This window comes from Eptatretus burgeri, chromosome 10 (genome assembly GCF_056783735.1).
Source record: "Eptatretus burgeri isolate ZD-2024b chromosome 10, Ebu_testis_v1, whole genome shotgun sequence".
In the NCBI taxonomy this organism is placed as follows: domain Eukaryota; kingdom Metazoa; phylum Chordata; class Myxini; order Myxiniformes; family Myxinidae; genus Eptatretus; species Eptatretus burgeri.
This window is the reverse complement of record NC_140970.1, coordinates 102,197,708-102,222,894: the sequence shown is the minus strand read 5'-3', so window position 1 is coordinate 102,222,894 and position 25,187 is coordinate 102,197,708. Positions and strand designations below refer to the sequence as shown.

Genomic DNA, 25,187 nt, shown 5'->3' with positions numbered 1-25,187 from the left:
TATGTTAATCAGGTCATTGAAAGGATCAGACTATGGATGACATTATAACATGTTAATCAGGTCTTTGTAAGGATCAGACCATGTATGACATTATAACATGTTAGATCAGGTCATTGGAAGAATCAGACCATGCATGACATTATAACATGTTAGATCAGGTCATTGGAAGAATCAGACCATGCATGACATTATAACATGTGAGATCAGGTCTTTGGAAGAATCATACCATGCATGACATTATAATATGTTCGATCAGATCAATATAACATGTTACTCGATCATTTTTCTGATGGCGAACATTTGGGAACCGTGCCTCACCATTCTAAATTCCCAAAAATATAATTTACTTCCATGAGGGTTGTCGGGGGGGGGGGGTGGGGGAGTGGGGCAATATCGCACGTCACACAAACCCCTTCGAGTTGGGGAGGGGGGCTGTTGTTTTGTAATAACTTTAGTATTGTGCTATTATAATTAGTTCATTAGTGTTGTTATTTTTGTTATGAGACTTAGCCTTAGAAGAACGCCACCATTAGCTATCTAAACACAGATATGCACCTTATCACGGATTTCCCTCAAGGTGGAACACCGTACATGACGTTGTATCAGATTATTATTGGGGAGGGGGGCAAGTTAAATCACTACAACCTCCATCATTCATGTGTAGAGACTCATGTAAGCAGCTTTGTGAGGTAAAGATTGTTGCCACTTACCTAGAGGCCAAGCAAGTCGAGATGGCTCTAATCCGTTCATCTGAGGGAGAGGTGTTAAGTATAGAATACTTTCATCATGTCTAGTTTCCTGGAAACTTCTTTTACTTTAAAAATGTAATTGGATGTTGGACAGAACTGACTGAAACATTTGTGGTTACAATAATTTTTATATCCAGAAGGTGTGCCCTCATGAAAGCCATTAAAACTTATTATATACACCTCAATATAGAGTTCGTGCAATGCATGAAACCCCTTTGGGGATGGAGGGAAGTTAAATCGCCACAACCTCCATCGTGTGACCCCCAGTCCTCCTGTCAAATTTGGTTGTGATTGGATAAGTAACCACGGAATGTATCGCAGTCATACAAACCACACCAGACAGAAATGAGTATATTACTTCATTTACCTCCGACAGCATTTTGGATGAAATCCATCATGACACTGGTGCAGATTCTGAAGCTCTCTTGACATATTATTGCGTGATCTCTTTTTCTCAGCCATACAGGATTGCCCACTGTGCACACGAGTCCAAAAAGCAAACATCAGAAAAAGGAATTATCTCACTATTTACCCCAGAAAGTACATGAATGCAACACCGCATGGGTGCCACCTTTTTGGAATCATGTGACACGATCTGAGAATCTGATTGGTTGATTAACTCATGCTCATTAGCGGCTCCTATTGAATGAAGTCTGCACCAGCAGAAAGAATTACTGCTTATTAGTAGATTGCAGATCAAAAATGTTCCCATATTTTAAGCTAAAAATGAATGATTGTGTCTCTGGTTTGGAAAACCAACTTGCCAGGTGAGACCTGCTACGGAAAGTGGCACGATGGATTTTGGCCCACAGCCGATTGGTCGTCATGTTTGTCTTGTTGGTTGACCAAATGAGTCGCACCTTCAAACTCCGAAGAAAAGTGGTGGAGATTATTTTTTTAGTTAATCCACTGAATACATACAGGTGAAACCTCTTACACTGATTTTGTAACCTTTCAAACAAATAATTTGCTCCTGAAGTGATTTAGGGTTCATAAGGAAAGGGTTTGACGACTTATGCAATTGAGAGTCATCTGATTTTCTCTGTTAATTTAACTTATTCACATTTTACGTGCATTTTTTAGCTTTAGCACTTTGGAGTAGTCTGTGAAGACTCTATATATTAAGGTCAGATCAGGTATAGGAGCATGCGCCAGAGCAGTGCGTCACTGTGTCCGCTTTCCACTGGTATTCCAGGGGCATCCATCTGGCCATCCCCCAGGCAGATGCCTGGCCCATCCCTATCTCCTTGAGATTCCGATCAACCTGCTGCAACCACGAGGCACGTGGTTGGCCCGTTGGCCTCCTCCACTCATGAGGCTCCCTTGCTGAGAGAATCTGGTGAACAGGATCAGCATCAGGAAAACGAGCCGCATGTCCATACAGCCGCAACTGACGCTCATGGACTATGCAGGTAACAAATCTCATCTGAGTTTCCCTCAGCAACTGCTCATTGGACACAAAGTCTGCCCAGCAATAGCCAAGGATTCTCCCAAGAGACCTGGTACCGAAGGGGTTAAGTCTCTGTCTCAGATCCCTGGTCAGAGTCCAAGTCTCACATCCATAAAGCAAGACTGGAATCCCTAAAGCAAGATGTAAAGCAAGGCCCAACCCAGATGTCTATTGACCTTGAGCTCACAACATGTAGAGACATGAATATCATTGCCAAGGCAAGTGAATCTCTCTGTGACCTCAACATCCTCACCACAAACAGGTGCAGACAGGATAGCAACATCCAAGATGTAATTGAAAGCCTGGATCTTAGTTTTGACCCAGGAAACCCATAATCCCAGCGGCTCCGACTCCTCATTCAGCACCTCGAGAGCCCCCAAAAGGATATCCAGAGTCTCCGAAAAGATGACTGAATCATCTGCGAAATGAAGGTCAGACATCTTGACATTCCTAAACAATGCACTGCAGCTGAACTCTCTGACATGTTCCCCAGAATCCAATCCATACAAGTGCTGAAAAGTGCGGGGGCCAGTATACACCCCTGACAAACTCCCGCAACAACTGGCAGTAAGTCAGATATGGAACCAACATACCTCACAGCACCCTCAGTACCAGAGTATAGTTCAGACATCAGATTGATCAGTCTTGGTGGCACCCCACGAAGACCGAAAATCCTCGAGAGGGCATCATGATTCACTGAATTGAACACTTTGCAGAGACTAACATAGGCTGGAAGCAGCCCCTGCCGAAACTCTCATCTGCATTCGGTGAGGACCCGAAGAGCAAGGATACAGTCAATCATTGGCCTGTTTGGTGTAAAGCCTGACTGCTCTGAGCACTGGTGCTCAAACAGATGGTGGCGAACCCTATCAAGAATTATCTGAGCAAGACCTTGCCCGGCACTGAGAGCAGCGTCACCCCTTGGAAGCTGTTGTAATCCTGGCAATCACCCTTCCCTTTCCAGAGAGGGACAACAAGGCCCCTCTTGCAGTCAGTTGGGATGATGCCTGTGTTCCAGGCAGAACACAGAACTGCATCCAATGACATGAGTGCAGCATTTCCACCAGCCTTGAGATGTTCGGCATGGATGCCACAGATCCCTGGAACTTTACCCCCTTTCAACCGGTTCACCACAGACTGTGTTTCCACAAACGAAGGTGGATCACAGTTGATTGGAGGGTCAGCAATCGGGATAGTTACATCCCTGACATCCAACTCAACAGCTGGTGGGTCAGCCTGGCACAGCTCCTTAAAGTAACCATCCGAACGAGCCTTCAATTTGGACTCCTCTATCAAGATTCGACCACCCTCCACTCGAACTGTGAGGGATGGACTTGGGGGAACATTATGCATCAATTCCTCAGTAAGTTGGATGAGGATCACTTGACCACAGGTGATGCTATACCCCTTCACAGATTCCTCGCACATAGGCCTCCTTATCCACCCTCAGCACATGTACAGATTTACGCCTCAATTTCCTGAACAGCTCAGCTCTGCAATTAAGCCTGGACCTGTGGCTCTAGTCAATGGTATCCAATGTCCCTTGGGCGACAAAGTTCTTGTTTGCCTGATGCTGGTTTCTAAGACATTCACCGGCAACATGAAGGATGGTAGACTCGAATGCACTCCACCACTCTTCAGGATTCCCCAAACACCCAGACCCCTCAAATCCCCACTCATCCTGTTCACAAACTCCTCAGCTACCCTCTCATCCCTGAGCTTGCCAACTTCTAGCCTAGGCTGGGATAGTACCATTCTCCAGGATTTAAGCTGAAACTTCAGAGTTGCTACCACAAGCCTGTGGTCGGCATTGAGGAACTGAGCACTAGGGTAGACCCTGCAGTTCTAAATCATCATCCAGCGACTATCAACGAGCACACGGTCAATCTCCTTTGCCACATCACCAGCGTTGAGCCTGTGGGTGCTGAAACCATGACCCAGCCACCCTAAGTCCATAACCTTTTGCAAAGTCAAGGAAATTTGTGCTACTCTGGTTCACAGTTACAGACCCATGGGGGACCAACAAATGTCTAATAACCATCCCTATCAGTGTGAACAATTTGGAGGGGGGTGAATACTTTTGCAGGCCACTGTATGGAAATTAAATTTTTACTTTTCGATCATTTTATGACATTTTAAGATGGAAATTGGAACAAATAAGTGGCCGCGTCTTTCAATGTTTGCATATGCTGCACCATTATGTCCGTACGACAACATTTGCCCAAAAAGAGACTTCTCTTTCAAAGTAACCCTGTTACAGTTTTGTTCTCCAAACTACAATCTGCATACAGTGTCGTACCTGTTAGTCCTTCGGCATTGCACCAAATTACACCATTCGTCGACTAATATATAATTATCATTTTCAGATATTGTGGCCATTTGATATTGCACACGCGTGCATACGCGTAGACAATTGAATAATGTGTCTAATTGTGCTTGGTATAATGCACGGTGACTCATATTTGAAACAAGATGACATGAACACAGTTCAGAAAGTAATTAATAGCACAGTTAAATCTGGGAATAATTATATAATTATTATTTTTAGACATTCTTGACACAATACATGTGTGCGCATGTGCTATCATTTGAAATAATGTTTGTTATTTTAGCCTGGTGTAACACGCAGAGGCTCATATCAGACACAGGTACATGTATGACATGTCAAAAAGTGATCGATATTAAAACTTTATTACACGAACATCGATGCTGAACAAGAATGTTTAAGGTCATCAAACTTAATTTCTGGAGCATTCTCCCACACAAGAGCACAGAGCTCTGAATTGAAGGTTAACTTTTTTTGCTTGACACTCCTAAAAGGCTAATCTTCAATATGTTCGACGGCATTGAATTTCAGTAGCTGGGCAATGACAAGTGTGGCTGGTGCAGCAGGTTCATGGCTGGTTTTTGATGCTGGAGCTTTCGAGCATCATGTTAACTGGAGCAAACAGGCTGGACACCCGAGTTCTCATGGCAGCCTTCTTGGAACGACCCATCAAAAAAAATACATGTGTTATCATGCAATCTGTGCAGCTCTTGCAAGAACCACAGCATCACTATCACTGTCCTGTTCATAGGCTTTGGCTAAAGCTGCACCAATATCTTCATCAAATGCCAAAAGAACATCACGACCCTTGCTGTGATCCTGCAGTTCTGGAAATTGAGCCAGTAACCTTTACTACAGATGCGTGCTGTGCACTTTCCTGTCAAGCTCAACCTCAAAATATTCCATCCTTGATATGTAGAGGTGAACAAGGTCGGATCATTTAAATACTGGTTCAGTACCTTCTTCCTGGCGTGTCTCTTGAATGCACATCACTGGTTCCGCAAAGACAATTCCAGATATAATGTTGTCCCTGTCTGTGCATCTACCTTCCCTGTTCTTGCATGATTGTATAATCCTACCAAGCACTTGCTGCGATACTTGGCTTATCTTGTCACCCATACTGGGCCAGGCTAAGAGTTCCGTGTCCCCAACAAGTGCCACACTGGTCCGAATATGACGGTCCACCTGGAATGTTGCCGAAGGTGTTCAGTGGTGGCTGATTGGCCATAGAAAAAGCAACAAGCTTCACTCAGAGATTTTTTTTTTCAATGCTTGATGGATCTGGTGCACATGGATGTAACTGGCTCATCTTTGTCTTCGGTTACTGATGTTTACCTCATTCTCTTCTCTGCCCTTTGCAGCATTCTATTATACTGAAGTCTGCATTTTTATGTCACTGGGCCTGAATGGCAACTAGAGTCGTTTTAACACCTTAACCTTCATCTAGTCTGTTCAATCAGAGCATTTTTGTTACTTTTCCTAATTCATTACATTTGATGAGATTTTCAGCGACTGACTGGTAGCCTGTGCCAATGTCTTTCCTTTTTGACAGGACCGGACTTGTTCGAGGCCCCGGTGTCTCTTCTTTGCAAATGACACACATCTCCCAGATTGGATGAGCTAATTGTTGTGATTTTGGAGCTGCTGCATTGTCTATGAGCTGGAAATTCTTGGACTTGGTTAAATGTATTGCCACCACCAAGGATCACAGGCGAAACTGCAAGAAAAAAGATGCACCCATTGCTTAATTTATGGAGTGCATACATTCGTGAAAAATGGTACAAAAAGCGAAATTTCGTACATTGAACCGTATTTTCCCATTGACTTCCATTATATAATTGGAGATGTGGTTCCTATGAAATACAGTACATTTTTGCTCGAAGATGTAATAAAACAACCTTAAGAATGCAGCAAGCCTTTTTAATAACTTCATATAAATTATATAACTTAATATATAAATTATATATAAATAATATAAATATAAATAACTTAATATAATATAATATACTTAATATATAAATTATACTTTTTAAATCAGAAGGAACCCAAACAAGCAAAAAGCAAAGTTGAAATCATCAGGAGGAGCCTGGATAGTAGCCATTTCAGCTGCTACTCCTCTACCCTCAAACTCATCCAGATGCACCCAAGTGAGCCTTATTCAAAAAAAAAACCCCCCCAAAAATCAAAAAGATCCCAGATCAAAGAAATTAATTGTGGCTGCCAGACCCTGCATCCGATTAGGTTGAAATTTAAAACATATATTCCCCATCAGCGGTAGATCATCATTGTGAAGTTCTATGTCGATCGATGAAGCAGTTCAAGAGAAATAATTTTTAAAAGATTTTTCACTGAATCCAATATGGCTGCCAGACCATGTGACCTATCAATTATTTGTGAACACCCTGGTATCCACAAGGCTTGGGGAACACGTGTTCGAAGTTTCCCCTCGATCTGTCCAGCCATTCTGGAGAAGATTTTTTTATAGGTTTTGGGGTAAATCCAACATGGCTGCCAAACAATGTGACCGATAACATCATAAGTGTGAACGTTTTGTTCCTCATGGATAGGCGGTCATACCTGTAAAGTTTCTCCTCTGTTCAGCCGTTTCAGGGAAGATTTTTGAAGGTTTAAAAAAAAAAACAATATGGCTGCCGAACCATGTGATCGATGACATCATCTTTTTTTGTGTTCCAATTTATCATTTGATGACCCTCAAAAAATTTCATATTGATTTGATGTAGCGTTCTATGTATGCAATTATGATGTCATAACAAAGGCACCTGCGACATCTTTAAACTAGAACGGGCACTCATAGAGCGCATACCTTCACCGCCACTACTTTTTTGTTCTTGGTATGAGTGTGGGGAACTGGTTTCATATGAATGGTCTTATGACACAAACCACATATCTATTATGTCATGACCCCCCCCAGACTTTCGGGGGCTACGGACTAAACAACAATCAACTCACGTCGTTTTGGCGAGTCTTCACTCGCAAGCTCGGTGAATGCAACGTTTCAACAAGAGAAGGTAATCTCGTTTGATGCTGGTTTCATGCAAATCGAATAAGAATTGACTGAGTTATGCCGAAAACCGCATATTTTTCAAGGGCGTGACCCCTCCCCCCCATCATTTTACCCCAACCGGTGACATGTGTTATGACGTCATTGTGTCACAAGATTGGGCATTAAATTCTGAACATTTTGGTGCTGGGTTCATGTAAAGCGGACAAGAATTGACCGCGTTATGACAAAAACCGCATATTTTTCAAGGTCGTGACCCCCCTGACCTTTGACCCCTAACCGGTAACAAGAGTATGGGCGTCATTGTGTCATATTGCATATCACAAGATGAGGCGTTGAATTCTGAACATTTTGGCGTTAGTTGCATGCAAATTGAATAAAAATTGAACGTGTTATCGTAAAAAGACGATTTTGACCTTTTCGTGACCTTGACCTTGACCTTTGACCCGAACGATCCCAAAATCTAATCGAATGCTTCCTGGCTAATAACCAATCATCCCACCAAATTTCATGCAATTCGGTTTAATACTTTTTGAGTTATACGAATCACAAGATTACAAACAAATAAATAAATAAATAAATAAATAAATAAATAAATAAATACACGCCGACCAAAACATAACCTTTCGCAGAATGCGAAGGTAAAAATAATCACTTTTCCCCATGAGGAGTACTTGCTGTGTGTCAAGTGGCAATTTTTCCTTGGTGCCGTTTTGAAGATACAGAGATCCAAATACAATACCCTCTCCTCTGGCAAGGGTACCAAGTAAGATATTGTGCATAGCACGACACTCGCAAAATCCAAATAAATAATAGTTGCCATGAAAACAGCAATTAAGTAATTTGGAAAATTTGACCTATCAAGTGTTTTACATGATGGAACGTTCTGCAGAACAAATTTGGTTGATACATTTTCTAATTATGGCTTAATAGAGGGTTTACATATTTAGAATGGGATCCACCTTCACCTTTGACTAATTTTGACCAAATTTCATACACATACTAACGTGGATCGGCTCACTACGCTTGCCTCACCACACATTGCTAAAGAGGCACACACTTATTTTAACTGAGGGTAATGACTTACGTGAGTTGCAATGTTGTCATGATTTACACCAATCATAATACAAACATTTTCTTTTGTACAAATTTGTTTGTAATATTGGTGATATTATATTTAGTTGAAATATATTTGTAATCTAAAAAGGTCCAAGTGGTCTAAAGCTCTACAGGGTCAAGGGTCCAAGGTGTCTAATGTGTGTGAAGGGTGTAAGGGGTCTAAATGGTGTTAAGGTCGAAGGGTTCTCAGGGGACTTAAGGGATGTAAATGTCTCAAGCTTTTTGGGGTCTAAAGGGTATAAAAGGTCGAAAGGGTGACGGGATATAAAGGTGTCTAAAGTGTTGAAAGGGTTTTAGAAGTAAAAGGGGTCTTAAGGGGTGTTAAATGGTCTTTGGGGTCCTTTTGCGTCATCAGGGAAATGCTGCGCTGTATGGGCAGGGGTGAAGGGGGACAGCGTTGGGAGGATTAGGAGGAGGAGAAGGAGAAGGAGAAGAGCATGTGCAGTATTTGTGAAAGAGAAACAAGGGTCAAAATGCATTCTTAAAATGATGTTTTTTTTTTTTAAAGGAGTGTTTATATTTTATGTAGATTCCGTTTGGGGAGAATAGTGGGGTAAATGTAGAACCAGTAGCAGAAGGAAATTCAATAAACATGAGAATCGTTATGGGATGAAATGAAATATACAGTTTTTTGTTTGTTTGTTCCGATGTTTTGAAACGAGAAAAGGAAATAGGAAAAAGGATAAGATAATGTTGAGGAAATCGAAGTGGAGTACTTGGAAGTGGTGGAGGACTGACTTTCTGAAGCAAACTTTTCTTTTTCAAAGGAGAAAGGCCTTGAAAAAGGTCATCAAGGTCATACAAAACGGATCGCACAAAACAGCGAACAAATCAATATGGAATATTGCAATGGGATGAACCAGCGCCAAATTGACGAATGACGCACACAAAAACTTTCTTTTGATTATGACTAGTGAACCTTAAGTGTCATTGCAGAAGGTCTAATAGAATCTATAGGGTGTAAGGGCGCTTTTGGTCTATATGTTGAAAAGGTATGTTCCAATAGTCCGTAATTAACCCTTTTACCCCTAGTGGCCGTTTTACCAGCCGCTATTCAATCCTCCATTTACCCGAGCCTAGATATACTAGATCTATATACCCCAAGGAGGATTATAACATGACTCTTCCTGCCGGTCCTGCAGACAGTGGGTGCACTAGTTATTCATAAATGAACAACATTTTTGCGACAAAATTATCTAATATACCCTTGTAACTTATAACATACCCATGCTTATAGTTTACAATGAAACAGAAGACTAAGAAGGAACCGAAGAAGTAAGGAGCAAAGATGGAGTCCTCAGGAGGAACCTGGATAGGATTCGGGTTTCAGGTGCGACTCCGCATACACCTGTCCCAGTCAGACACCTGCTGCAGCGATAAACATGTGTCATCATATTGCATCTTCATTCTGCGATGAATTTCACTGGGATTCGCACCCTCTCTTCCCAAGAAAGAGATGACAGACGTTGCTCCTCTCTGCTGCATGCTTCTAAGGGAGCCGCCATCTTGGAACTGCTCTGCCGACGTCATACGCTCAATGTTGCCAGATCTACAACAGGCAAAACGTGACACTTACCGAGATAGATATAACATTTGTCATCTACAACTACACATATTACATTCTCTAATTTATATCACCATTTTAAGGTTACTTATTGACTGCCCCTCGTATATGTATGCGCAAAGTTTTGTACTTTTATCACAAAGTGCACAATTGTTATGAAATTTTAGGCTCTGCCGACACACGATGTGCAGCAATAGCTGTTCAGACATTTGAAGTGGCATGCTTTGAAGGTGAGCCGCACAATGGAATGATTGAGTCCCATTTAACGTGAGAGAGCATTTCGTACGCTTTGCCTTGTTAAACTGGCACAATTATCTAATGTTGTGATCAGAACACCGAGGATGATCCACTCCGGCCAGCCAAGGGTGACCATCCCATGGAAGATAGAACTTCCAGTGAGAGGACTTATCACAAACTTTTAATGGCCCCATTTATTCCCACCTTCTTGTGGGATCGCCTGTGGGAAATGGTTTTCATCCAAGGGGAAGGGCGAGTAAAACTAAATTGCACAAATGTCCATAAACAAACAAACACAAAAGGAATTTATCTCCAGGAAGATGATCAATATTTACTAACAACTGCAGTGATTGCTGGTTACCTGGAGGCCAATTCCAACAAAGCACGAATGAAAAGCAGGTAACAAACTGCCAAGTGATGATACCGATAGTATTTGGGGAAGTTAAGCTCTGGTGTATTATATATAATCTTATACAGTCTTACCAAGTCCCAAAAAAGTCCCAAAAGTCAAAAAAGTCCCAGTCCCAAAAGTCAAGGAACAAGCACAACTTTTTTTTTAATCGCAAAACAAAACCTGGTGTTTGTCATTTAATATCATGAAGGTGCTTCAACTTGGCATAATCACAGATCGGACTCTTCTACCTGTTTCCGACAGGTTTCTCAGCGTTTGTGGATCCTCATAATTTAATCACCTTTTTTCATATTTGGTGATCGTTGTTGTAGAGTCTGTAATTACCATTCCACCGGATGGCACGGACCCTGCCATCAGACTCGAACAATGTTTACCTGGAACTGGAATCCTCAATTAACAAAACCTGCTTCCACATTTCAAGGGCCCAGGCTCAATAGATGGCGTTAGTGTTTACCTGGAACTTCAGTGACAGCAGCCCCCTCTCGCCCTCGACTCCACCCCTCACTCACTCTTTTGTCAAATCCTGGAAGTTTAAGGTGATAAAACAAAATCACACCTGCTCTATCAAATAATTATTAATCACAAGGTTTTCTTCCATGGTAAATTGATTTTGATGATCTGCTTGACTGATAGTCGGTTTGGTGTTGCCTGCAATCTTCCACTTCATGATGACCCTCACAATTGATTTGGGCATGTCTCTGAGAGTTAACATCCCCCCTGAGGCAGGTACCTCCTCTCTGACAACCAGTTATAATATCTCAATGGAACTCCATTAGTTCCTTATTCTGGGACAGAATTCTCTGAAACTCAGCAATGAGGCTGTTCCCTTATGTGATGGAGGTATGCGCTCGACTGAGTGCCCTTCTAGTTTATCATGCATCACCAGCTATGGTTTTATAACTAAACAATTGTATTCAAATATAAGGAACAAGGAAATCCAACACAGGTGGAGGCCATTCAGCCCATCATGCCTGTGTGACACCACACGAACCCATCGACACAAGATTCAAGGAAGAATTGCCAAAAAAAAAAAAGGTTTTAATTAATGAATTTTTTTTTTTGCAGTTATATATATATTTTATATACATATATATATATATATTTTTTATATACATATATATATTTTTTTATTTACATATATATATATATATGTATATATATCCTTTTCTGCCCCTTGGAGAGGGGCATGGGCTTGGTTAAAAACACACATCAACCACACAAATGAGTGCTCAAAATCTTCCAGGAAGAGGTGTGCTGCTATGGGTGAGAGTGGAGAACCCATAGCTACCTTTTCCTTTTGTTGGTAGAACGAGTCTCGCCATTTTGAAATAGGCAGAATTGAGAGATACAAGGAGGAGGTCATGAATTTGATCTGGTGATAAATCGGTACGCGGAGTCTTGTTGTAGACGATGTTCGATGATAGAGCAGGTCTCTGGAACAGGGATGCTGGTAAAAAAAAAAAAAAGATTCTCCATCAAAACTGATGAGGGTGTCAAATGAGGAAGGAAGAATGTCAAACTGCTGAATGTGCTGAATGAAATGGTCTGAGTTTATAACGTGGTGTTGAGTCTTTCCGACAAGCGGTTGAAGGATCTTTAGCGACGTGCTTCGCAAGATCATAAGTCGGTGAGCCGCATGTTCAAACGATGGGCCGAAGTGGAGCATCTGGTTTATGTTTCTTGGGTTGTCCAAATAAAACTGGACATGTTGATGATGATGTGTGAAGATTGAAATATAATGTCTTGGGGGAAAGATACAAGAGGAGGTTGCCGTTGATTCTCCTCTCCGTTGTCGGTGTTGGATCGCGGGGGAGTTTCTTATCGGTATCTAATGTTAAGAAGATGACTCTTGGAGTTGTATTCCTCTCTGTCCATGATGACAGTCACATTGCATTTGTCTGCAGTGAGTCTGTGGTTCACTGTATCCTGCTGTGGTCTGGTGACAGCTTTCATCTCTGTTCAGCTCATGTCTGTTTGAGGAATCTCAGTTTTGGAGAGGACTTGAATGACTTGAAAACAGATTTGGTCAGCGGAGATCTTAAGACCAGGTTCGATCTGTTCGATGAAGTGTTTAATGGGAATTTGCTTTGGTGCCACTGCAAAATTTAAACCCAGGGCGAAAACTGAATGTTCATCACCGGTCAGATGTCGTTGACTGTGATTGATGACAGTTTGCCCAAGGTGAGGAGGTCAGGTTAGGTATGCGAGCATGCGCCAGAGCTGCGTGTCGATGCGTCCACTTTCCGCCGGTACTCCAGGGGCCTCCATCTGGCCATCCCCCCAGGCAGATGCCTGGCCCATCCCCATCTCCTTGAGATGCCGATCAACCTGCTGCAACCACGAGGAACGTGGTCGGCCTATTGGCCTCCTCCACTCACGAGACTCCCTCGCTGAGAGAATCTGGTGAACAGGATCAGCGTCAGGAAAATGAGCCACATGTCCATACAGCCGCAGCTGACGCTCACGGACTATTCAGGTAACAAATCTCATTTGAGTCTCTCTCAGCAACCGCTCGTTGGACACAAAGTCCTACCAGCGATAGCCAAGGATTCTCCAAAGAGACCGGGTACCAAAGGAATTAAGTCTCCATCTCAGATCCCTGGTCAGAGTCCAAGTCTCGCATCCATAGAGCAGGACTGGAAGCACCAAGGACCTGAAGACTCGGACTTTCATCCTCCCGCACAGGTACCGGCAGTGCCACACCCCATGATCCAGTGAATCCATGACTCCCCAGGCCCGACCCAGACGTCGATTGGCCTCTGACTCACAGCCAGCAGAGACATGAATATCACTGCCAAGGTAAGGTGAGGAGGCCTGTGTGTCATATGAGATTTTGGTGTATGTTCAAGTAGAAGTTTCTTCAACTTCATCACCTGCGTATTGCGAGCAGTGTCGAAGGCTTTCTTCACTGGAGGCTGAGTTTAGATCTTCTATTTTACTGCAGTTTTGGTGCTGAAGCTTGTGATGAAGAGCTGCTTGTAATGATGAAATATCCTGCTTGAGGAGTTTACATGCGGTAAAGTTTACATTGGTGATACTGGCAGGACTTTCACCACCAGACAGAAATAACATAGAGCGCATAATAGACAAGGCGAACGTCATGGTGTCTTTTGACATCACAGCCCTGTTTACCTGCATCCCCAATGACCTAGTAAGGAGAACCCGAGAGGCGGCCATCACCACGGACCCAATACCTGGCAGGCAAAAGCCGACTCAGTCCAACACAGCTACTTTCACTGGTGGACTTGTCCCTCACATCCACATATTTCTGCTTCGGAGGTCAAACTTACCACCAACACCGAGGTACACCCACGGGATCTCCTACATCAGGCTTGATCATCGAGCTAGTAATGCAACATTTCCGAGCAACAGGCATTACAGGGTGAGAACATGCCCAAAGTTGGGCTCTGCGAGGTGGGTGACATGTTCACCATCATCAAAAGAGATGGCTTTGACAGGTTCCAAACCCACATCAACAGCATCAGACCTGCCATACAGTTTACACATGAACACGAACAATCCGGCTTCATTGCTTCTCTGGATGTGGGCGTCACACGTGCAACAGACCAGCGTTTGAGCACCCAGGTGTACCGCAAACCCACGCACACTGAGCAGGTGCTCAATTACAACAGTGGTCACCCAACTACGCACAAACAGTCTTGTGCACGAACCTTGTTTGACCGTGCCAAATCACACTGCAGTGAGCAACACACACTACGGACCAAAATTGAACATGTCACTCGCTTACTGCAGAACAATCACTATCCGGCAACATTAATTCGGTCTTGCCACCGGAGGAGGGCACCCACATTACGGCCTGAGGAACCGGCCAAAACAGTAGTATTACCGAACAACAGCAATACTCGGAGATCGCCAACCATTTGCTGCAATCATTTGGAATCCGGGTCACACACAAACCTCGGACAACACTCCGCGTGCAGCTGTCTCGGCCCAAAGATATGTTCGACAAGATGAACGTGGTCTACGAAATCCCTTGTTGAGACTGTGATGCCAACGATGCGTGCCAAACATCCAAACGACTTGCGACACGGTTGATGCAGCATCAGCAAGCTGCAGCACATGGAAACGAGCTTTCACGGGTTGCAGCACATTGTCACAATCTACGCCACATATTCGCGTGGGAAAACACGGTAGTGAAAGCCTCAGCACCCAGCCGGGCCAGCCGGGAAATTCTCAAAGCATGGTTTTCGGGCACATGGTCCATTAACCGTCACGTCGACCTGCCCGGCTGCCTATCGAGGATTACGCAATGACCCACAACCCCCACCCACGGGCGTGAAGGCCAAACCCAATCCACAAACCCATGATCAGACGTGGAACACGTGACACTGAACCTGTGACCCAAACATCCACTCCGGAAGCAAATCTTCCATCCAATCCCACTCTCTTTATTAAATCCGTCCCAAACCTCATGCTGATTGGTCCTCCTTGCAACCCAATTGTGACATGCAGCCATTCACATTGGACAGAAGTACAGTTAATATCTCTGCACGTGCGGTGTTATAAATTTTTACCTCTGAGGATGGAAGATAGTGGTCTTCAGAAATGTCAAGGTTTCAATAAAGTTTTATTATTTTTTTCGGTGAAGTGTGCTTTTCCTCTTTGTATAAATAAATAAATAAATAAAATATATCTATATATAAATAAATAAATGCTTGACCCCTCCCTTGCTCCTCTAGCCAAAGTACCTGCATAAAGCAACACAAGAAGACTTACACAAGGTAAGTGCTAAATACTGTTTCGAAACCTCCCCAGAGTTCCTCAACAACTATAAAGACGTTCACACAAAGTACACATACGACAATCCCAATGCTACACACCCCCATCAGATACCGGACCGGTTTCATCACTTATTGGTGAATCTTCAGCGAGAGCGCAGACAGCAATGCATATCAATGAGGCTCTCAAACATGTACCACGTGCAAACATCAAAAGCAGTCAACATATAAATAAAGAAAGACCAACCCACATCTCTCACCTGTGAATGGAGGGAATAGCCAATCAGCTCTCACCTAATCGACTACGCCCAGGTGGCAAGGATTATATAAATGATTGACCCCTCCGATGCTCCTCCAGCAAAAGTAACTGCATAAAGCAACCCAAGAAGACTTACTATGTGTGAACGTCTTTATAGTTGTCTAGGAACTCTGGGAAGGGTTCGAAACAGCGTTTAGCACTTACCTTGTGTAAGTCTTCTTACACGCTTTTGGCACTAAGATGGAGCATGAGAAACTGAATTTATAACTTCAGAAGAACTCACTGCCTCACGACAAATTTCGCAGACTCTTTAAAATGTACAGAATAAGGGGGTGTGGAAGGAAATTTAAGAGAATGTGGAAGTCAGTTGCGAGTTCCTTGTTGTGTTTGAGTTGTTCTTGTGGGGGCGTTTAATAACACTTTTCATTGTTCAGTAACCACACCTGTAAAGATTTACAATGACAATTATCATCATAGTTCTTGGTGTGACTGGGGCTTTGTTATATCTTTACCACGAGTATTTACCCTTGTGATTCAATGTCTTACACTTTCCTGGCACTGACAGCTTCTCAGGGTTCTCCGCTTTCCCACGCGATCTTGGCTTCTTTCACATAATTAACAGCACGCCCTCATGCTTCTTGTTTTCCGGCATAGAATGAAGAGCCTTTCATTGCCTGAGCGATGTTTACAACCAAAAAGACTTTCACCGACAAATACATTGAGTGCTTGCCTCCAAACACTGAGCCCATGTTTGAATCCCATAATTAAGGATGTTCGAAATATTCTCTGATGAGATACTGAAATTAGTGCAAGAAAATCCAACATTGTTTTATGTTGATAAATATGTGTGTATATATATATATATATATATATATATATATATATATATATATATATATATATATATATATATATATATATATATATATATATATATATATATATATATATATATATATATATATATATATATATATATATATATATACAGTGGGGAGAACAAGTATTTGATACACTGCCGATTTTGCAGGTTTTCCCACTTACAAAGCACGTAGAGTTCTGTAATTTTTATCACAGGTACACTTCATCTGTGAAAGATGGAAGCTAAAACAAAAATTCTGAAAATCACATTGTATGATTTTTAAATAATTAATTTTCATTTTATTGCATGAAATAAGTATTTGATCACCTTCCAACCAGTAAGAATTCCGGCTCTCACAGACCTGTTAGTTTTGTCTTTAAGAAGCCCTCCCATTCTCCACTCATTACCTGCATTAACTGCACCAGTTTGAACTCGTTATCTGCATAAAAGACAGCTGTCCACATTCAATCAATCAGACTCCAACCTCACCAAAATGGGCAAGACCAGAGAGCTGTCTACGGACATCAGGGACAAAATTGTAGACTTGCACAAGGCTGGGATGGGCTACAGGACAACAGGCAAGCAGCTTCGTGAGAAGGCAACAACTGTGGGCGCAATTATTAGAAAATGGAAGAAGTTCAACATAACAGTCAATCTCCCTCAGTCTGGGGCTCCATGCAAGATCTCACCTCGTGGAGCCTCAATGATCATGAGAGGTGAGGGATCAGCCCAGAACTACATGGCAGGACCTGGTCAATGACCTGAAGAGAGCTGGGACCACAGTATCAAAGAAAACCATAAGTAACACACTACGCCGTCATGGATTAAAATCCTGCAGTGCACGCAAGGTCCCTCTGCTCAAGCCAGTGCATGTCCAGGCCCGTCTGAAGTTTGACAATGACCATCTGGATGATCCAGAGGAGGAATGGGAGAAGGTCATGTGGTCTGATGAGACCAAAATAGAGCTTTTTGGTTTAAACTCCACTCGCCGTGTTTGGAGGAAGAAGAAGGATGAGTACAACCCCAAGAACACCATCCCAACCGTGAAGCATGGTGGTGGAAACATCATTCTTTGGGGATGCTTTTCTGCAAAGGGGACAGGACGACTGCACCGTATTGAGGGAAGGATGGATGGGGCCATGTATCGCGAGATCTTGGCCAACAACCTCCTTCCCTCAACAAGAGCATTGAAGATGGGGCGTGGCTGGGTCTTCCAGCATGACAACGACCCGAAACACACAGCCAGGGCAACTAAGGAGTGGCTCCGTAAGAAGCATCTCAAGGTCCTGGAGTGGCCTCACCAGTCTCCAGACCTGAAGCCAATAGAAAATCTTTGGAGGGAGCTGAAATCTGTGTTGCCCAGTGACAGCCCCTAAACCTGAAGGATCTTTAGAAGATCTGTATGGAGGAGTGGGCCGAAATCCCTGCTACAGTCTGTGCAAACCTGGTTTAGAACTACAGGGAACGTCTGATCTCTGTAATTGCAAACAAAGGTTTCTGTACCAAATATTAAATTCTGTTTGTCTGATGTATCAAATACTTATTTCATGCAATAAAATGCAAATTAATTATTTAAAAATCATACAATGTGATTTTCAGGATTTTTGTTTAAGATTCTGTCTTTCACAGTTGAAGTGTACTGATGATGAAAACTACAGACCTCTACGTGCTTTGTAAATGGGAAAACCTGCAAAATCGGCAGTGTATCAAATACTTGTTCTCCCCACTGTATATATATATATATATATATATATATATATATATATATCTTTCTAACCACTCACTCACTCACTGATATTAAAGATTGGTGCCTTCCGGGTGACATACAAAGCTGAAATTGCAAACGTACATCAAAGCTCATGCACCAGAAAAATCCAGACTCGTCAGACAACTTCCATAAATGAAAATATAAATCAATGAAAGTAAATAAATGAAAATAAATAAATCAAAAATCAAATGCAGGTGAGCGACCTGAGACAATGGGGAAACACGGTTCGTATGCTTACATAATGTGTGAGCACACCCTGCTCGTAATATATATATATATATATATATATATATATATATATATATATATATATATATATATATATATATATATATATATATATATATATATATATATATATATATATATATATATATATATATATATATTATATTGTCGTGTGTGCCTGGTGTTGGCACAGTGGTTAGGGCAGTGGCTTGGGATCCAAAAGGTCCTGAGTTCAAGCCCCGTTGGGCCACTGAATTAATACACCAGGGGGTTGACTCAGCCTGTCATCCTTCTGAGGTCGGCGAAATGAGTACCAGTATACTGGGCCGGTGTATACCCCGGTTAAAATAGGTGTACCATATCCCTGTGTCGTAAGAGGCGACCAGGGTTGCGTCAGGAAGGGCATCCGGCGTAAAACATGTGCCAAATCACTATGCGGATCATACGGATGATCTGCTGTGGCGACCCCTAACGGGAGCAGCCGAAAGAAGAAGAGGATGGATATATATATATATATATATATATATATATATATATATATATATATATATATATATATTGTTACGGCTGTGGAAATTCGCAATACACCATAAAGGCTCCTTAGATCAGTTATGACGCTAAGTTCATGTGTAGTTAGTCCATACCTAATGTTTAGGGGGATATGTGTGATTCATCCGGGCTGCGACGCTTTGACTTAGCCATTTTTCTTTCTCTATCGTTATTTTGGATCCAACAACCTCAAACCAACCAACGAGAACGGCAAAAAAGAAACCTGCGCTAGTGCACGGGTTTGCGCACCCCTCTGCGGTGCCAAGGCTGGCACGGGAAGGGGGGATAGGGCAGCTCCCTCCCCATTGGTGGAGGCCTGGCGTGAGGCGGTCGGAGTGGGGGCACGCCCCCCTTTGAGAGCCTTCTGGAAACGACTCGAAGGGAGGTGGAGCCGCGAATGGGGCGGAGCCCCGCCTTACAAAAGGCAAACAGACGCGAGGCTCAGCCTCTCTCTCTCTCTCTGATCGTGGCTCATGTTGGCTGTAGCTCTCTCTCTCTCTCTCTCTCTCTCTCTCTCTCTGATCGTGGCTCATGTTGGCTGTAGCTCTCGCTCTCTCTCCAAAAAGGCTCGATCTCTCTCGCTCTCTCTCCAAAAAGGCTCGATCTCTCTCGCTCTCTCTCCAAAAAGGCTCGATCTCTCTCGCTCTCTCTCCAAAAAGGCTCGATTTCTCTCGCTCTCTCTCCAAAAAGGCTTGATCTCTCTCGCTTTCTCTCCAAAAAGGCTCGGTCTCTCTCTTTGGGTCTCGCTCTCCAAAGCGCTCCCTTCCTCCTCTCTCGTTCCCGCGCTCGTGGCACGGCGCGGCCTGTTGGTGGAGACGCGGACGGGAGGCGCCGCAGTGCGGCCTGTGGTGGACCTACGCGTCCGGACGAGGGGTGCCGGAGAGGGTTCGCCGGCCACGTGGGAGGCCGGAACCAGGCGCGAAAGCGCTGACGGTAATAGGAGAGGAGGGCTCGACGGTCCATGAGGGAAGTCACTTCTTTTCTTTTCTTTTCGGGCTTTTATATGTGTGTTTGTGGTGCCAGTCCGACAAGTAAAACCTGTATAAGTGACTGTGCTGTAAATAATTGCCTTTTATTCGGTCGTAGTGCTTTCCTTTGTTCCTATTTGCCTGCTTACGTGTGTGAAATAAAGTGCTTGCTTGTTGAACTGTTCCCCCGTTTCGCTTCGGCCTTTCCTTTGTTGAATCTCCATTTTGCATCACATAAGGGATTGATAGTGGGTTTAAAACACCCGGTAACCAATCTGAACCATCAAGATCGAAGATAACTCCGCACGGTAATCCCTGTAGCACGGAACGAGCTGCTTAAGCGGTTCGTGTCCGGAGTCGACCTGTGGCGTGGTACAACCCCTCATTAGGTTACGCGTGCGAGTACTGAGGTATATCGACTTTCGGCGATTCACCCTATTTCGCGCAGCTAGAATGCGGACTGGGTTGTGGTGACGTTAAACCCCCAACCGTGACTAGCTCCTTGGCGATAGTTCCAAGAGGGTCACGACTGAATTGTCTGTTCCGGTGGGCGACGCATCTCGATTCGAGTTATGTGGCCTATCGCACGCCGGGCGGGCGAAAATCTTAACAATACATACAGTATATTGTTACGAATTCGCGCCCGCCGGCGTGCAATCGGCCGCTTTCCACGAATAGCAGCCGCGTCGCCCAGCGGATAGACAATTCAGTCGTGACCCTCCTGGAACTATCGCCAGGAACCATTCATGGGTGGGGGTTTAACCTCACCACAGCCCAGTCTGCATTCTACCTGCACGAAATAGGATCACTCACCGAATATCGAAATACCTAAGTACTCCCGCGGGTAACCTACCGAGGGGCCGTACCTCGCCGCAGGTCGGCTTGGGACACGAACCGCTGAAGCAGTGCATTCCGTTCTACAGCGATAACCGCGCGGGTATTATCGCCGACCTCGACGGATCCGATTCTCCTTCCCGGGTGTTTAAAACCCAACTAATTATTCCGCGAAGCAAGATGGCATTTTCAATGGGGAATAGGTGACACAACGAACGGGATACATTTCACAAGCAAGGACATTTATTACAACGAAGCACGTATGTACAGCCAGGCAGTCATGCACGTATGTACAAGCAACAAATAGAAAGTGTTACCACCGAATACGAGCAATGTGCAGTCACTTACACAGGTCTACTTATAGGGACACGGCGCCACAGGAGTCATACAAAAACAAAAGGAAAGACCTCCCCATAGGCAGGGAGGTAGACGGGGTCTGTGGAACTTTATGGCCGTGAGCCTTGGCTGACCGAATAGGCCCACGAGACCGATGCAGGTTACCTGCCCCCCCCCCCTTGGTGGTCGGCGAGTCGTGACACCCCACCCCCAAGGCAGCTAGCATGCGCCTGATTCCGGGCCTCCCACGTGGCTGGCAAGCTCTCTCCGGCGCTCCTTGCCCAGACGCGCAGGTTCACACCACACAGCCGGCAGAGCTGCGCCTTCAGTCCGCGTCTCTGATGCGTCGCCCGGACTCGTCACCGGCCTGCGCCTCCAACAACAGGTCGCTCCACAGGACCACCGGGAGATAGGGGAAGAAATCATGCACCACAGGGAGAACGCTGGAGCATGAACCAAGAAGAAGAGAGAAGCCCCAAGAGGTGGACCAGCGCCAACGAGACCAAGAACGAGAGGGAGGGAGAGAGAGAGAGGGAGCCTCGCGTGTGGTCCGCCTTAAATAGCGCGGGGCTCTGCCCTTCGCTCCACCCCGTTTTCGGCTCCACCTTCTTTCGAGAAGCTTCTTCCAAAGAGGGGTTCCTCCCCTTTTTCCGCCCCACGCCATGCATCCACCAATCGGGAGCGAGCGCCTCGCCGCTTCTCGTGCCAGCCTTGGCGCCGCAGAGGGGTGCGAAAACCCACGCACTAGCGCAGGTTTCCTTGTCTGCGTCTTCACTCCGCGTGTTCGGACTCCTTTTTGGCGCGAAAAGGGTCGTAGCGTGCTCTGTCGGTCTAAAATAACGATAGAGAAAGAAAAACACTATCTCAAAGGGTCGCAGCCCACTGAACACGAAGAAATCCCTCTAAACAACGGTGGGGAAACCTATCTAACACAAACTTAGCGGCATAGACTAATCTGAGATCCTTTATGATGTATTGCGAATTTCCACAGCCGTAACACTACCCCCTCCCATTTTTACAGACTCGTCCCGAGTCGTCAAATTTTCGTCAAATATACTTTCGGATCCCTGAGTGCGACATTCAGTGTATTCGTGTCCTCAAAAATAAATAACCTATGGGCTGAGTAACTAACTAAACAAACCCACTCATGCAGACGACTTAACTAAATTGCCGGCGCTAAGACAAACATACTGGGGACGCAACTCATTTACATTTTACACCTTAACCTTATAAATTTACACCACACCATGGCCCAGGATTTATGGACTCTGTAGGAAAAAGCAGGGAGCCAGGCTGCTCACACGCAGTCTCTGGCTCATGAAACCATGCAGGTGACAGGGAACGTGACCGGCTGCTCACACGCAGTCCAAGGCCTCCCCCTTTGAAATGAACGCAGTGAACACAAGCGGTGCACGGGCCGCCAATGCAGTCCCGTGATGTGGCTGCCTACAGGGCAGTCACTGCAGTGCGCGCAATGATCTGATGCAGCAATCAAACGTTGCACGGGCTGCCAATGCAGTCTCGTGATGCGGCTGCCTACAGGGCAGTCCTTGCAGCTTGCGCAATGATACTGGCGAACATGGTAATGAACAGGGGAGGAGGGGGGATGCAAAACAGAACAGGGGCAAAAATCAACCAAGGGCAGCAGTCATGGCAAAGGCAGGCAGGCAAGGCATGTCATGGCAAAACAAGGCCGTTGTAGCAACAGCTGGCAAATGAAGTGGCCGGCACAGGCCTCGTAGCAAACAGCCAAAAGACGATCCAACCGGCACAGGCCTTGCAGCAAAACAGCCGGCAGATGAAGTTGGCCAGCCTCTTCCTTGTAATGCAGGTTCGTGGAGGGAGTGCGGTGGTGCTCGCCACTCGGAAGGCAGGCTCGGACCTACCCTACTGTCTCCCTCCCAACCTATTGCCTTTGCCTGTCTCTATACATACCCACTCCCGAAGTTTGCAAACAAAACAAATTTAGCCCCAACTTATTTTTTTGTTTTATTTTTATTTTTACTTCCCTCTATAATTCCATCTCCTAACCCCCTTTATTGTCTTTGTCTGGCTAACCTATCGTCAACCGAGCCTACTCCCAACCCCTACGTTCCCTTTCCGGAGGGGAATAAGGGAGAGCTTGCGTCCTGTGTCGAGGCCCAATCTAAGCCTCAGCATGGCCTCCTCAGATCTCAGCGATCTCAACCCAAGGTGGGTCCAGCAGCCCACAACAGGAGCGCAGGGATGGATGGTGCGGAGGGGTACACTTCCTAATCTACCCTAACATTAATTCCTTAAACGACCCCGGGGCTTTCAACAAGCGCCTCTCGCTTAAACTATCGGTTCTAACAACCAAGATTTCTGTCGCCTTTGTTGGTGTCCTCGCAAATTTCAGGCCATGCCCCCCAATTTTCTTTCCGTGCCCTCACATGGTCTCACGGCTGGGACGTGTGGCTTCCTTGGTAGGAACTACCCTCTGCCGATTCTCCGACGATGGCACCGCCGGGCACTACAATGCCTCCGAGCCTACCAGCTCACTAAAACTGGGGAGTGCCCTCTCTGGCGACTCCCCTTCGACGCTCACGTGGCAGGCTGGCACCCCGGGCCCCTTCTCCTTCTCATACAGCGACCTCACACACGCTGTCCCTCTCACACTCCGTGCTTCACTCACGCAGACCATTTCATTCGTACATGTGGTTCCACTCACACAGGGGGTTTCACTCCCACTCGGGGTCTCATCCACAAACGGGGTCTCTGTCACACACGGGGTCTCTTTTACACACGCGGCCGCTCTCGCACACACCCTTGCACCCACGCTCTGTGCGCGTTGCAGCACGCATTTCACCACGCTCGTATAAACACATTTTGACACCACACACACCGGGACCACACTTGTAACCATACTGGGGATTCGTGCCACCCGAAGGGTTTCTGGGGCCTCCATACCCCCCAAGCTCTCCGTGCACCCATCAACAGCACTCGTCCCCTCAACTCCGCGAAGCTCGACCGGACCCACCTGGTCGTGAACCACTTCAAGAGGGCATATTCCCTCCCCTCGTTCCTGGAGGAGGCTATCCAGCTGCTCACACCGGGTCTCGAGACATTCCGCAAGCTCGCCCCCATTATCCTCCACTACCTTCGTGTGTGTGTGTGTGTGTGTGTGTGTGTGTGTGTGTGTGTGTGTGTGTGTGTGTGTGTGTGTGTGTGTGTGTGTGTGTGTGTGTGCTCGTCCTTAACCCCGTCCAATTCACCCTCTATCTCCCGTGTCTCTGCCAACTCAGTCATCTCATCACCCATTACCTCCCTTATCTCAACTATTATTTCTGCCGTCTCCACGTGTCTTGCCGTACACGTCTCAGTCACCCCCTTTACTTTTCCCCTCTTTGTCACCGTCACTTTCTCCATCACCTTTACGCTTCTCGCCCAACACGTCCCCCCGAACTAATCTGTCTTCACCCGCCTCCATTGCGGGCCTGACGACCGTTGCATTCCCCCCCAGCTCGTTCGCTCCAGCATGTGGCGGCGCCATTTTGAGCTCCATTGCCCGCGTTTCGCTCACCGCAATTGCCATTATGCCTGCCTGCAGGCCTCGGCCTATTTGCTGCATATCACCCCGTATTATTTTCATTTCGTTCTTCATTTCGTCTATTTTTCCGTTTATTCCTTCATTCATTTGTTGCATATTCGCATTCATTTTACCATTCATTTCGCTCATTTGTTGCGTGTTTCCATCCATTTTGTTCTTTATTCCGTTATTCATTTCCGCCAGCATTGCAAATAACT

General features: G+C 45.1%; 1 protein-coding gene across 5 annotated transcripts in view; it reads right to left on the bottom strand.

Annotated features, from left to right (window-relative positions):
- The window catches only part of LOC147019320 (lipoprotein lipase-like), a 157,304-nt gene that overhangs the window by 111,807 nt on the left and 20,310 nt on the right, over nucleotides 1-25,187 (bottom strand). For all 5 annotated transcript variants that reach the window (XM_085899717.1, XM_085899716.1, XM_085899715.1 and 2 more), the window contains 3 exons: nucleotides 10,103-10,215; nucleotides 1,117-1,224; nucleotides 711-750 (listed from right to left, as the gene is read on the bottom strand). In XM_085899717.1, the coding sequence (XP_085755843.1) occupies nucleotides 711-750; nucleotides 1,117-1,224; nucleotides 10,103-10,196 (242 nt within the window). In that variant the 5' untranslated portion in view covers nucleotides 10,197-10,215. Of the gene's footprint in view, nucleotides 1-710; nucleotides 751-1,116; nucleotides 1,225-10,102; nucleotides 10,216-25,187 lie in introns of those variants that run through there.